Here is a 14,534-nt window from a genome sequence, read left to right as displayed (position 1 = left end):
CACTCCTGTCTTCCACTGCCTCCCGGAGTTTGGTCAAACTCACATTGGTAGCTTCGAGAACACTGTCCAACCATCTTGTCCTCTGTCATCCCCTTCTCCTTGTGCCCTCCATCTTTCCCAACATCAGGGTCTTTTCCAGGGAGTCTTCTCTTCTCATGAGGTGGCCAAAGTATTGGAGCCTCAGCTTCAGGATCTGTCCTTCCAGTGAGCACTCAGGGCTGATTTCCTTCAGAATGGATAGGTTTGATCTTCTTGCAGTCCATGGGACTCTCAAGAGTCTCCTCCAGCACCATAATTCAAAAGCATCAATTCTTCGGCAACCAGCCTTCTTTATGGTCCAGCTCTCACTTCCATACATCACTACTGGGAAAACCATAGCTTTAACTATACGGACCTTTGTGGGCAAGGTGATGTCTCTGCTTTTTAAGATGCTGTCTAGGTTTGTCATTGCTTTTCTCCCAAGAATTTTCACAGAACTGCACTAATTCACACAATCAAGGAGTCACCGGAAGGAATCATTGTACTCTTGTTTCTCTGTGTAAGTGTAAATGTCTGCTCTGAGCAGTTGGGTGTGTTTGCGCAAGACCCAAGATTATCGCGAAGACGAGTGAGCCTATGAAATTGGTAACATATTGGGGAAAGTGGAGCTTACCTGGCCTTGAGAGCTACCACCCTGAGAGGAAAACGTTGAACCCTGTAAAGCAAAAAGGAACGAAAATGTGATGCTCTGTCCATCAAGCACAACTGTTAAATAACAGAATTTCCATAACCCTCCTTCAAGGCATGAACAGGACACAATGGCTTATTCAGCTTATCCTGTGTTTTATTTCACATCATTCTGCTACTCTGCATCATTTGAGTGGTAATTCCACCCACTCTCCTTGGGAGTAAACCCTGTTGAACTCAATGGGATTTGCTTCCACATAAGCTGCTCACATGATAAATGTATGTACAGTTAATAAGAATAAGAATAAGAATAATAAATTTTATTTATAACCTGCCCTCCCCAGCCAGAGCCAGACTCAGGGCGGCTAACACCAGTAAAATTACAGTAAAAACATAATGGGGGGAAAAAACCTATTTAAAATATAGGTTAAAATGAAATTTAAAATGCAGCCTCATTTAAAAGTAGCCCATAGGATCAAAACCATAAGGGGAGGGAAACGTAAGGGTCAGACTGAGTCCAAACCAAAGGCCAGGCGGAACAGCTCTGTCTTGCAGGCCCCGTGGAAAGATGTCAAGTCCCGCAAGGTCCTAGTCTCTTGTGACAGAGCATTCCACCAAGTCGGGGCCAGTACTGAAAAGGCCCTGGCCCTAGTTGAGACCAATCTAACCACCTTGCAACTTGGGACCTCCAAAATGTTGTCGTTTGTGGACCTTAGGGTCCTCTGTGGGGCATACCAGGAGAGGAGGTCCCGTAGGTACGTGGGTCCTAGGCCACATAGGGCTTTAAAGGTCAAAACCAGCACTTTAAACCTGACCCTGTACTCCACCGGGAGCCAGCGCAGTCGGTAAAGCACTGGATGAATGTGATCCCATGGCAAGGACCCCATAAGGAGCCTCGCCGCGGCATTCTGCACCCGCTGGAGTTTCTGGATCAGCTTCAAGGGCAGCCCTGCATAGAGCGAGTTACAATGACCAAGCCTGGAGGTCACTGTCGCATGGATCACAGTGACCAGATCAGGGCAAGAAAGGTAAGGGACCAACTGCTTAATACAGCAGTCAAGATAGGGAAGGAGGAGCAATATGAAGAAGGTCCTGATTCCCAATATGTCTGGATAAAGCTGGGAACATCTCTTCTCTGCAGTGGCGTAGCATGGGGGTGCAGGGGGGGCCGGCCGCACCAGGCGCAACATCTGGGGGTTAGGGTTAGGGGGCGCAAATCCACGGGTTAGGGGGCGCAAATTACTTGCCTTGCCCCGGGTGCTGACAACCCACGCTACGCCACTGCCTCTCTGAAACCCCAAAGGGCCCTCTGCCAGTCAGCTTGATGGGCCAACAGCTTGACTTGGTATAAGGCAATGCCCCATGTTTCAAATATTGGACTCACTTGCCCTAGATTCATGTTTGAGTCTTGTGAACAGAGGCCATATCTGCTCAAGCATAGCCTCTGTTCACAATACCTCTGGGCGGCATTTTTGTCAGGTATAAGTGTCTGCATACACTGACAACAAAAATTAGCAGTGGTAATATTTATAGTAGTAATCCCACTATATGGGGTGGCTTGGGGGCATAGGTGTCAACGTTTCCCTTTTTTAAAGGGAAATTCCCTTATTCCGAATAGGATTCCTCGCAAGAAAAGGGAAAAGATAACAGCTATGCTTGGGGGAAGTTCAATAGAGAGAGACAGAGAGTATGTGTAAAGATAAAGGAAATAGCTTTTAGCAAATAATAGAAAGGCTATTAAAGGGCTAACATTGTGCCATATATTTTGAAAAAACGAGCACTTGCCTGGGCACACTTGCTGCTGCCTACATGAGCTCCTCCCTGCAAACAATAAAAGGCATTTGATTTTTTAAGGACTTTTGCAAATGTAGTACAGTTTCAGGTTTAGTGAAGGGGGAGAGGAGAAAGCGCTTTCCCAGGCATTCCAAAGAAAAACAGAAGCAGGGAGATGGAGACAGGATGTTGGAGCCACCAGCACTTCCTGTTCCTTCCCTTCTCCATTGCATTAGGGCAGATGTAGGCAAAGGTTTCAGCACAATAAAAGGTGTCAGAGAAAAAAAATACCGCCATTCTGCCGGCTGAGAACCATTTTGCTGCTTTTAAATGCACAGTAAAAAAACAGTTGTGTCAATAAGGGGTATCATGGGAAATAAGGAGTTCAAGGATACTTACTGGTCCACAGTCTATTTTTATGATAACGGACTGTAAAGAAACAAAAATAATTACAATTAGCTTTTTTTTTAAGCTGTATGTATCATTGACATAAAAATATATCATGTGAACACATTCTGTCACATGACTGTATGAGGATCAGAGACTACATAGCGTGTGAACCAGAGGAACATGGGGTGAAACAGCTGCCCCTTCTACAAGTACAGATGTCGTAATCACAAAGGCTCATCCTATCTAACCACACAATTCAAACTTAGACTTTTCTCGCTGGTTGTGCAATCCGTGGGACTTAAAAGTTCGCCATCTGGGCCAAATTCCAGTCATAATAATGTAAGGGGAAAGTGCATGAAAATATCAAAGATTTATCATCTGTTCTTTATTTCAGCATACCTTCTTCCTACTTTTTGACGATACATTGGCTTTTTTAGACTCATCTTCAACTTTAGTCTCATTGGAAAGCTTAGGAAATAGGACTATGCTAGGAACCAGCCAGTACGTTTCAGCATCTTGGAAAACAGTCGCTCTGGAAAGAAAATGCAGTTGTTAATAGGTCATGGTTTGGATCACAATGGGTTTCTTGTGCAGTGTCAATTTTTTGCCTTATTGCTCTAAGGTAGGCTTTCTGGTTGCAGTTTTCCCCATTAAATCCGAATGTATGCATATTTCTTCTATTTTTAATGGACTGTTGTTATTCACCAAAACGATAATATCACATGATATGTCACACTATTCTGACATATAAATAACTTGTTGAATCAAAACTCTCCTCCGTCCCTCCTCTCCACATTTCTAATACTTTCTTCTCCATTATTAATAAATTCACATTCTATCTTAAGAGTGTGGTTGAATGCAGGCTCCATCATCAGTCAAGCTTTTTCTCCCTGGTTTTGTTTACTGTCTAGCCTGATGAAGAGTTCTGGAGACCTCAGAAGTTTGCACACTATTTTGTACCATTTCGGTTGGCCCTAATGTACACATTCAATGAATCACCACACCAGTAAACCAGATGGATCACTATGTCATACGTTGGGCGGCCAGATGGGGGAAGAGAGAGCTCTTCCTGAGCCCTTAATAGTTGTGCAGAAGGGGGAGTTTCAACAGGTGTGGCTTGCATGTCACCCTATTTATATGTCTATCGAAAACGTGCAACTTTTCCTGCATGCAGTATTATAATATTTAATCTGAATGCCAAGCTGAAGTTAAAAAAAAACACTCCCAAAACTAGGGGATGTTTGTGAGTATCAGAGAAATTTTTGGATTAAAAAATAAAACCCAAAGAAACAGAAAATCACAATGAAGCTTTCTAATATGCACTTACATAAACTGAACCTTTTTAGCATCAGGTGAAACCCACAGAGATGATATGTTGTTCTTCTCTTCTGAGTCCTTGTGAATTAATGATGAATTCTGAAAAATTAAAGACAAACGTTAAGATTATTCGTTCATTTTTAGACATTTACTGAACTTGATTCTTTGAAGGAAATGTCTTAACAGCAGCATTGGAGACAGAACTCCAGTTTACTTTTTGCAAGAGAACTTTTGTTACTGAGTAGTGTATAAATAGGCAAAATAAAAATAGGTACTCCAGAAAATGACAAAACAAGACATTCAACAGCACTGTAAAGCCCTCTCACATGCTCTTTATGTGCAACTCAAATGTGTTTTTCTGCATTGCTAGCGTTTTATAATAAAATATTCCCATGGTGTTTTCTGCAGAAGCTCATTATTGTGCTTTGCTTTGTGTCAGGACCATATAAGGTGTGTTTTTTCTGTCCTAGGTAAGGGTTCTTCTGGCCTTTGTAGAGACCGCCTTACGAAAAATGAGACTATTCCCCATGGGTCACATGGGGAGCTAGCCATGCTGCAAAACACTGTTTCTGACAGTTTGAATTGCATCTCCCTAGGGCACCTTCTTGCTTTCTTTTAAAGTGGTGCTAATGGCCCAGCCCTGGGGAATCACCATGGAGTCATTACCGAGCACACAGAACAGAATGCTACAAGGTTGGAACACTGAATGAAATCCAGTGGTTTGACACAGTGGTGTAGCGTGGGTTGTCAGCACCCGGGGCAAGGCATGTAATTTGCACCCCCTAACCCGTGGATTTGCGCCCCCTAACCCGTGGATTTGTGCCCCCTAACCCTAACCCCCAGATGTTACGCCCGGTGCGGCTGGCCCCCCCTGCACCCCCCACACTACGCCCCTGGTTTGACGCAAACAAAATTATCCTTTCCCCTCAGGTGAACAGTTAACAAGATGCCTTTTCCCACCCACTGCATGATCCAGAGCTTTGTACTCCTAAGTACAGATCAGGCTCCTGCAAAAATAAATGTCCCCATTTGCTAATTGATTTTAAGAGGCTGAGCCCTGCAAAGGCAGCCCAGTGAGGACAACTGTGCAGACACCGTACACACCCTACGCAGGCTTACATTGTAAGAGAGTGGTGCCTGTTGTCAAAATGTTATTCCCTATTATAAACACATCCCTGCTTCATCTTGATTAAGTACGACAGCGGCTGCATTCCTTCATAAATATATTGCAACAGTCCCAATATTTATTCTTGGGGGAAATCCACTGTGAAAGTGATTTGTTTATTACTGCCGTTCTGGGCCCTGGGGTTAAATCAAAGGTTGTCTTCCCTCTAGACAGCTCTGACTGATGTTCAGTGTGCACTTTGGTTCCATTGGGTTGTCTAAGGGGTTGTTTGTTTGGGCTGACTCTATGGTCACCATACTTTTTTTGTATGCAGGCAATAACAAAATGGCTTACTGAGACAATATTGAAACAATGTGGTGGTGCTGGGGATCCTTGGTAATCCAAGTATATGATGTTGACTGGATCATGCCATCTACATGTCGGTTGGCCCATCCCATTTTACGTTAAACCTCATTCAACAGGGTATGTATTGTGAGTACTTATCTACTTGTAAAAAATTTTCATATATGACCTGCTTTTTAACTTTTTTATTCTCTTTTTGTTCCCTTTTTCTTTATTCTGATATCTTACATTTCATTTCACTGTGTTATTATGAATAGCATTTTATAGAGGAATAAATTAAATATTCTCTAATTCCTTTTCCTTGGATAGATGTTTTTGTTTTTCTCTTTTGTGTTTTCTTTTGTTGTGATTATGTATGTATTTTAACTTGTATTGAATAAAATTATCTATTAAAAAAAAAAAGAACCTCATTCAACAGGGATTTTACCATGAGTTGACCACAAAATCTATCATGGAAAGCGGTACTGTCTGAATTCTCCTAAGGGTAGTATGCTGTAATTCATTTCTCTGTTTGAGCAGGATCATAAATTCTAGCCTTAGGAGAATTCAGACAAGGATCCCACCACTAAGAATCCTTTTTCATGTAGCTTATTGTGTATTGTACCAGACAGATTTCCTCTAGATGGGACCAGCAAATTCAACCATGTTAAATAGCCAAGCTGAAGGAGCAAACACATACCGTCATGTTGTAACAGTCGTGGGTCTGTGTATTTGGATCCGTGACTTGAAACGAACCAACAGGGATGTTCTCATCAATGTCTCGGGCTTGTAGCATAAACCATTTAAATTCAGCTCCGGATGCTCCTTGTATGTCGACTGGAGAAACACAGAACATGAGAATCATAAGTGTAACATATTTTGCATTCTGTTTCAATAGCACTGACCATAATATATGGAGGGTTGGGTTACCCTCACTTACGCCTCTCCACATTGCCTTAATTTCAGTAATATGGGACATTTTTAGCTAAATCCATAATATTTCTATTAAAGCAGAAATAGGAGTTATGCCATATGGTTTCCAAATTCCATTCCGGCAAAAAGACCGATGATGGCATGGAGTAAATCCCCTGCTCCACAAGGTGTCCACTACATATCAGTCACTTATCAGAAGAATACAAGCACTATCATGAGTAATTTAAAACAGCCATTTTAAAGAAGCATCTCTATAATACCCCTTTTGCATGCACAGGTTGTAAATGCAGGAAAAATATGGACGCTTTCAGTGAATTATAGTCTATTTTGCTATAGTAATTTGGCATACACACCAACAAGTTGGTCTCATAAGACACATTATCTTTTCATAACTCACCACCCAACTTATTCCAGTCACCTTCTTTCCAAGAAAGTGTTCAGAATAAGAAGGATGGTGAACTATAGCAAAATTCGCAGAGTAAGAGGACGCTTATGTAACATACCTTTTATTTCACTTCCTGGGTCGTACACCTCTGATGGCACAGAAATGGAATAGGGCAATTCAGATTCCTGAGGCCGAGCTGGGTCGTCGGGCAACAGAGTTCCACAATCTATTGAAAAATTCCTGTACGTAACGCTGAAGACTCTTGAGATGAAGACGCCACAGAGCAGAAGCACAACCAAGTGGTACCTCTCCATCTTGAGGGGGAACAGAGAAGAAGAAATAAGTGAGCAGAAGTCTAGTGACCAAAGCAGTAAAGGTACCCCTGACTGTTAGGTCCAGTTGCAGATGACTCTGGGGTTGCGGTGCTCATCTCGCTCTATAGGCCGAGGGAGCCGCCGTTTGTCCGCAGAAAACTTCTGGGTCATGTGGCTAGCATGACTAAGCTACTTCTGGTGAACCAGAGCAGCGCACGGAAACGACGTTTACCTTCCCGCCAGAGCGGTACCTATTTATCTACTTGCACTTTGACGTACTTTCAAACTGCTAGGTTGGCAGGAGCAGGGACCGAGCAACGGGAGCTCACCCCATCGCAGGGATTCAAACCACCGACCTTCTGATTGGCAAGCCCTAGGCTCTGTGGTTTAGACCACAGTGCCACCCATGTCCCTATGACCAAAGCAGTAAGGAAACACAAATGGCACGACTCTCATAGTAGCCAACCTCTTGGGTCAAAGTACGAGGTGATGTCACTCTGATACACTACAGTACACCTGGAGCCCACCATGGGCCAGGGCAATTTTGGCAGTAAGTAAAGGGCTGGAGTGGAAGCTGTCATTTTATTGAGGGACCCAAGGAAACATAGAGAAGTGGTCTAAGCAGAGACAGTATGGGGTCATTACAACAGCTTCAACCTCAGACTGAGTCCTATCAGAACCTTTCTGGTCTATCTTGTGTTCAGAGCAAGCTTGAATACTACATAACATCTCAGCTGGAACTAGTCCAGATTCTAGCATCCTAGAACCACTAGGAAAACACAGAGTGTGTTATGTCAGTTGTGGTACCTTGCATTGCAGGTTGGCCACTCACATTACAGGATGTTGATAACAAAACACCCTGCACAGGCATCATCTTTCAGGTGGCTCACCTGTACGCAATATCTATTCTGCATAGCCATCAAGTCTGACTGTCCTGATTAAGAAGGTGGCTGAGGGTGTTTTCATACGTCAAGTTTAAATTGGCTTGCCCTGAAATCAATGCCTAATGTGAATGCAAAACTGGCAAATGATCAGAACAGGCATTCCGTTTCTCCTTCTCCTTTGAACAACAATGGCACAAATGGTGCACAAAGGCTTCAGTGCGCATTTGATTTCCTTGTGTGCAGTCTTAAGACATATTGACTTAATTGACACAAAACTATATTAAATTCAAAATGAGGAATAACTGGCTAAGTTGTTATGGAGTTAAGAATAAGGTTCAGAAAGTTATAAAGGACAGGAAAGCATGAAAATCAGTTATGATGACAATGCACGAAAAGCTGGTATCATTTTAGGCTTTTATCATCTAAGCCAATGCTAAGCAACTTCATTGTGTATAATTCTAGACAATGAAAATGAATGAGCTTTTTCTGCCTCAATGAAAAATGTAAGTGAGAGGCATATCAGTTTTCAACTATTTTGAAAGCATCTCAGCCAAAAAGGGGGAACAACTGATCGCAACAGCCACCAAGCAGCAAATTGAGCAATACATTAAAAATATGTGAATTTTATTAAATTAAATAATCCATATTAAGGGGATAGGAAATCAGCAAATGTAGTAGCAGTTTAACTGGAGGACAGAAACGGGATCTGCTCAGTGGGTCAAATCCCTAATTTCCGCACCCCCAGTGAATCACCTTTGACAGCTGAGCAGAACAACTCCCCAGTTGTTGTTGTTGTTGTTATTTCTATACCACCCTATATCCGAAATCACCTGCCATCATAATGACACCAGGTGATTGACACCTGTCAAATTCAAAGCAGCTACTGATCAACCAAAGCCTATTTGTGGGAAGTGATTTGGATTCAACAGTGTGCATCTTTTTACCCCAGGAAGGTTTTGTAAGAAAGGCTGGACAGGAATTTTTAAAAAAGAATGTTGTGGTTTCATGACAGCCTTCTCTAAGTTGTTAATCACATTGCCTTAACAATTATGACTGCTTTCACCTTTTGCATCATGTGTGCAGTGAATCCACCGAAATCTTTTAACACATAAATCCTTACAAAGCAACCCAACTTGATGTTTCACCTTAAGTGAACGATCCTCTTTTCTGTTTTCCTGATTCTTATTTATGAGGACTCACATCAGCTGAGAACCTGCACTGACATGTTTGATTCAGAGCTCAGGGCATATTAATTTCCTTTAAAGGATTCCATTCATACTTAGCATCACCTGATTCTTCCCATACCCACTGGAAAGCTACTCTCACATCCTTCATTTAATACTCCAGGGCCTGACGAACATAGCCACGCTTCCTCTTGTCCTGCTGCTTCCCGCCCTCCACCAGGGGAAACCACTCAATCAGAGCAAATGGCAATTCGGGTTTTCTCCGGATTAACGTCTGCTCTGAGTTAGCACTAAAGAGTGGGTTTTCCCTGGGAAAGGAGCGGGCAAAGGGAAAACTGCTCGGAATCTTGCTTTCTAGGCACAGGAGAAGCAGAAGTGTGGACAAGCCCAATGTTCAACATTCTGTTTCTTTTTAGGTACAATTTTTCAGATGGACAGATGGACAGATCCACACAGGCTTATGGAGGAAGTGGATTTTGCACACGTAGGGTAAACAGTGGGGTTTTCCTGGGAAAAGCAGTGGGACAAAAGATCAACATTATGGACCCATGCCTAGAAATCATGGGTGATGCCTAGAAAACCTGGATGAGCCTTTATTCAGCATACTGGATGTACTCAGTATTGCATTCACTCATTACATCTCTAGAAGAAGAAGAAGAAGAAGAAGAGGAGGAGGAGGAGGAGGAGGAGGAGGAGGAGGAGGAGGAGTTTGGATTGGGTAGCCCGCTTTATCACTACCCGAAGGAGTCTCAAAGCGGCTAACGTTCTCCTTTCCCTTCTTCCCCCACAACAAACACTCTGTGAGGTGAGTGGGGCAGAGAGACTTCAGAGAAGTGTGATTGGCCCAAGGTCACCCAGCAGCTGCATGTGGAGGAGCGGGGGTGCGAACCTGATTCACCAGATTACAAGTCCACTGCTCTTAACAACTACACCACACTGGCTGCCACATGGTCCCTAACTGGAGCCTGTGTCAATTGCCCTGACTGTCCACATGGGAAGAAAGGGGGGTTGCTTTTTTAGCAGGACCTGCAAAGGAGACACTGCTTGCCAAGTCCCTGTGCAATGTCGACACAAGGTTCTACATTTTCAAGGTGGAGGAAAGTTTCCTGAAGCAAAGCGAAAGGAATACACTTGCTGTCGGATCCTACAAAAATCACAAAGCGGCATATAATTTATTTTTTGCACGTAGGAGCAACATAGAACCAATATTAATGGCAAGGGGAGCACTGGGTCCAATGAAGGCCCAGCTCTATGTTATATACGGGAGGGGCGGGCTAAGCCTGCTCCCTGGTGGCCCATGCCCACTTGTGATTTGCTGATTAGGTGATCGGGCGGGACTAGTTACCCAGGCAGCAAGCTTAATCCCAGAGGCTTCCTTTGCTGCCTAGGAAACGGTCCCTGGGACTTCCCATGTCAGATTCTACTGCGCGCAGGAATGGCAGTCCGCAATGGCACCCATCACAGACAGTGAGTGGGCATAGAACCACCGATAAAGACAATGAATGCTAAGGATGTCAGTGGGTTGCATATGGACATAGAAATCGTTTGCACTTTTTCTTTGTAATTTCTGAAATGAGTGCTTTCTTAACGGGTGCAAGATTTTAAACCACCGAGAGATTGATGCATCTATTGTGGCATGAGTTTTAGTCGGCATAAACCTACCCCCATGAGACAGATGCCATGAAGGAGATGGTGAAAGTGCTGGATATAGACCCATGTGCATCTACACAAACACACAGAGGGGCTCAGTTTGCAAAAATGTTTGCAAAGGCACAAATAACAAAAGCAGAATCATAGTACATGAGTGGATCAACAGAAGTGAAGCAGATTCGGATCAGTGAGGGGCATCAACAAGATCTAGGTGGGACCGAGCACATCTTCTGAGCCCCATTTCAGATATTACAAAGGAGTGTGGATGAGTTGTGCTTCCCCATCCCTGCTTAACACCACTTCAGCAAGCTCAAATCCCAACGCTAGCAAACAAGATCCATGGGCTGCTGGAGTCTTCTGGCAGCTGTGTTTTAGGTTCACAAGCTTAAGTGACAACAGAAACCAAGCAGCCATGGGAACAAGTCACAGTGTCAGCAGAAAAAGGAGGAGGTTGCAAAGGCTGTGATGAAAGAACTGAGTCATGCCAGGGGAACAGCCCAGGAGGACCTGCTTAAGCTTTGCCATTGTCACAATCGATGCAAGGTAGTGAGCAATCAGACGCCTGGAGGAACAATGACCATCCCTACGAAACAAAAGGGATGGAGACTGTTTCGCTCTCGGGTGCCAAGGGAACTCATTCACATGGGATGTTCCGCATGGATTTATGTTCAGGTATCAGTGTGGTAGGTGTGGTTGCTCGCTTTCCTGTGGGTACATCCACTTGACCCACCTCTAATTAAATCTTAAGTACGGCATGTGGGTGCTGCTCTTTTAAGTGCTGCGATAAACAGCGATTTCGTATGAGCTAGTCTCTGTGTTGTTGAGATCTTTCCCTCTGACTCATAACTCCTAAGTAATGAGCTGCTCTCTTCTGGTCTGAAATGTGACATTTAAATCGGACAGGTTTGGGAAATGGGAGCTTTGAAATAATTCTAAACCTGAACTTTGTACTATCTTCCTTCCTTCTTGACCTGGAGGTGAAGGAGCAAAACACAGTTACAGATAGGTAGCGGTGTTGGTCTGCCATAGTCAAAACAAAATAAAAAAATTCCTTCCAGTAGCACACGAAAGCTCATACCAAGAACTAACTTAGTTGGTCTTTAAGGTGCTACTGGAAGGAATTTTTTTATTTTGTTTTTAGCAAAACACAGCATCCCTGACCACAATCAGCTGAAAGGACCACTTCATATACTGCGGTTGTTGGTGTGTGTGTTTGTTTAGGTGAGTATAGCCTAAGATGGTTTAAGAGTACACATAAAAATCTGAAGCGTAAATGTGACAAACGTCAGCATCGTTTCAGCTGGCGTTTGTTGCATTTTACATGTGCAGTTAGCATTTGCATGTTCTGGTCCTGCAGGGACATGCGGGTGGGGCAGGGGACCTTGTCTCCTTGTTCTTCTCCAAGCAATGGGCTGGACTGGAGGAGAAGCAATTGCCCACTCTACCCAAAACGGAAAGGAAACTCAAGTATGGCTGAGAGAGCTTGATTAGTGCATGACTGTTTGGCTATACAGAAGAGTACAGAAGAACCAGGATTATATTCCAAATCAAGACGTGGGGAATTATTTCCCTCTGCAAATCCATATGCCTGACCAACTTTCCAGATCACTTCATGAATCTGATGAAGTTTTCTGTAGATCTCAAATATTTATGCCACAATAAATGTGATAGGCTCTTAAGTTCACCTCCGGACGATCGGTATTTTTGCAGTAGGGATTCGATTGCATGGCAGAAATTAAGTCTTGCACAATTAAAATGGATTAAAATTCTCTGGTGCAACAAATCTCCACTCCCTTTTTTAAAAAAAAATGTCTTCTTGAAGTTAGGAAAGCAAAGTGCACCAGAAAGGATAGGATTGTGACTGGTTGATGGGAAGACATACAACTTCCCTGCAGGGAAACCAGGACTGAATGCTCTGTTAAAGGTGGACATTGTATAATCTCCATGCAAGCTTTGTGGCAGCAAATCAGGATGAGTGTTCATTAAACAGGAGTCCTAAGATGCCACAGGCCTTTTGATTATATTTGCTACAACCAGCTCAACCCTGTTTTATACCATTGCCAATTCCAGAACCTCAACATTCTTCGTTGTCCTTTCCAGAACTCTTGAAGAGGCAGGATGTCCCATGCTCAGGTTTGCTAGGCTGGCTGCTGTGGTAGGTGAGGGTGGCAGCAAGTGGTTTGCTGTGTGCCCACTCTTGCGGAGGACATAGCATTGGGCAGGATCTCAATCACAGGGATGGGAATCCCCATGTTGGGTCTTGAGGTGATGCACCAAGCAGCCCATCATAGCTCCCGTGGAGCTCAGCCTGGTGTCACTCAACTCAGGTTGCCAGCGGCATCCCGTGCATGACTTCCACCATGTTAGATCCTCCCCACTGGTTAACTCCCATGACATTCCTCAGCTGGCTTTCTGGGATGTGTTTTCTGTGAAAAGAACATCAGACGTTGGCAGCAGAGAACATGCCATGCCAACCCCACAATTATGTTGTGGCCTATTTTAACCCACATTTGTCTTATTGTCGCCTGGCCTTGTCTCTGGAGCAGCTTAATGTGCCTGCCCCACAACTCCTGCACTCCCTCAGCTTTTTCTCACAGCAGCGCCACAAGCCACTTCACCTCAGGAAAACGTCTGTAGATGTTTTCATGCCTGCCATGTCCTTCATCTTCTTAACTTTGGGCACCAATGACCTTAGGTCTATCAACTGCCCTTCACAGCACTCAGCCTTATTAAAGCTATGTAATCTTTCCCTCTTCTCTCTGTCCCTTTCAGCTTCTGCTTTCATGCGCAAACAAACAACAACAACAACACCGTAGCAGCCTTTCCCAGTCATTTTTATTTTGTCAGTAATGCTGCTTTAGGAGGGGCTGCAACCAGGGCAGGAAGGAAATATAAAACCAAAACTCCTTTGCACATTGAAGCATCCCTGACTGGGGCAACCACAGCAAATAAGGCAGAGTAAACCTTCTCTCCAGACCTCTACCTCATTCTGCCCTCACAATTACCCAAGAGATTGCTGCTGCCCATGCTGGGCACTGCCAACACGGTCAAAATCAAAGTTGCACTGAGGGACATAAGAACACAAGAAGGATCTGCTAGATCAGGCCGTTGGGTCAAACATCCTGTTCTCACAGTAGCCAACCAGGTGCCCACACCAAGTCCACTAGCAACTTGAGAGCAACTTGCATTCTCCCTGCCTACAGCTTCCAGCAACTCCTATCTAGAAGGACATTGCCTCTGACAGTGGAGGTAGAACATCACCACCAGAGTTGGAACCCCAGATTCTCATTTGTTTGCTTCACATGTCACCAACCCTGAGTCATACAATTAACAGGTGAGGTGGTAAATATATTGTGTATCTACAGTCTATGTTCCACTTCAAATTGCATAGCCAGGGGCTGAATGCCCCTTCATATGCAAAGCAAATGTTTTATTTATTTATTTATTTATTTATTCATTCATTCATTCATTCATTCATTCATTCATTTATTTTTATACATACCCATCTGGCTGGGTTTAGACACACAAAAGTAGATCTTGGGGGAAACGACTAAAGAATTGTCTTTTCCCTGATCTTTTAATTTTGCACGC

At 43.7% G+C, this 14,534-nt stretch overlaps 1 protein-coding gene across 50 annotated transcripts in view; it reads right to left on the bottom strand.

The window, feature by feature from the left end:
* The window catches only part of LOC310846537 (uncharacterized protein), a 138,176-nt gene that overhangs the window by 56,225 nt on the left and 67,417 nt on the right, over positions 1 to 14,534 (bottom strand). The window contains exons 2-8 of one of the 50 annotated variants that reach the window (XM_083743268.1): positions 7,030 to 7,225; positions 6,294 to 6,430; positions 4,157 to 4,245; positions 3,229 to 3,361; positions 2,839 to 2,868; positions 2,452 to 2,487; positions 653 to 694 (exon numbers count right to left, since the gene is read on the bottom strand). The exons of the other annotated variants lie outside the window; for them this stretch is intronic. Of the exons in view, the coding sequence (XP_083599394.1) occupies positions 653 to 694; positions 2,452 to 2,487; positions 2,839 to 2,868; positions 3,229 to 3,361; positions 4,157 to 4,245; positions 6,294 to 6,430; positions 7,030 to 7,225 (663 nt within the window). The remainder of the gene's footprint in view (positions 1 to 652; positions 695 to 2,451; positions 2,488 to 2,838; positions 2,869 to 3,228; positions 3,362 to 4,156; positions 4,246 to 6,293; positions 6,431 to 7,029; positions 7,226 to 14,534) is intronic. 50 annotated transcript variants of the gene reach the window in all.

This window comes from Podarcis gaigeae (genome assembly GCF_964106915.1).
Source record: "Podarcis gaigeae genome assembly, chromosome: 6".
Classification (NCBI taxonomy): domain Eukaryota; kingdom Metazoa; phylum Chordata; class Lepidosauria; order Squamata; family Lacertidae; genus Podarcis; species Podarcis gaigeae.
Note: the sequence above shows the minus strand (reverse complement) of the source record. Positions and strands in the feature narration are given on the sequence as shown.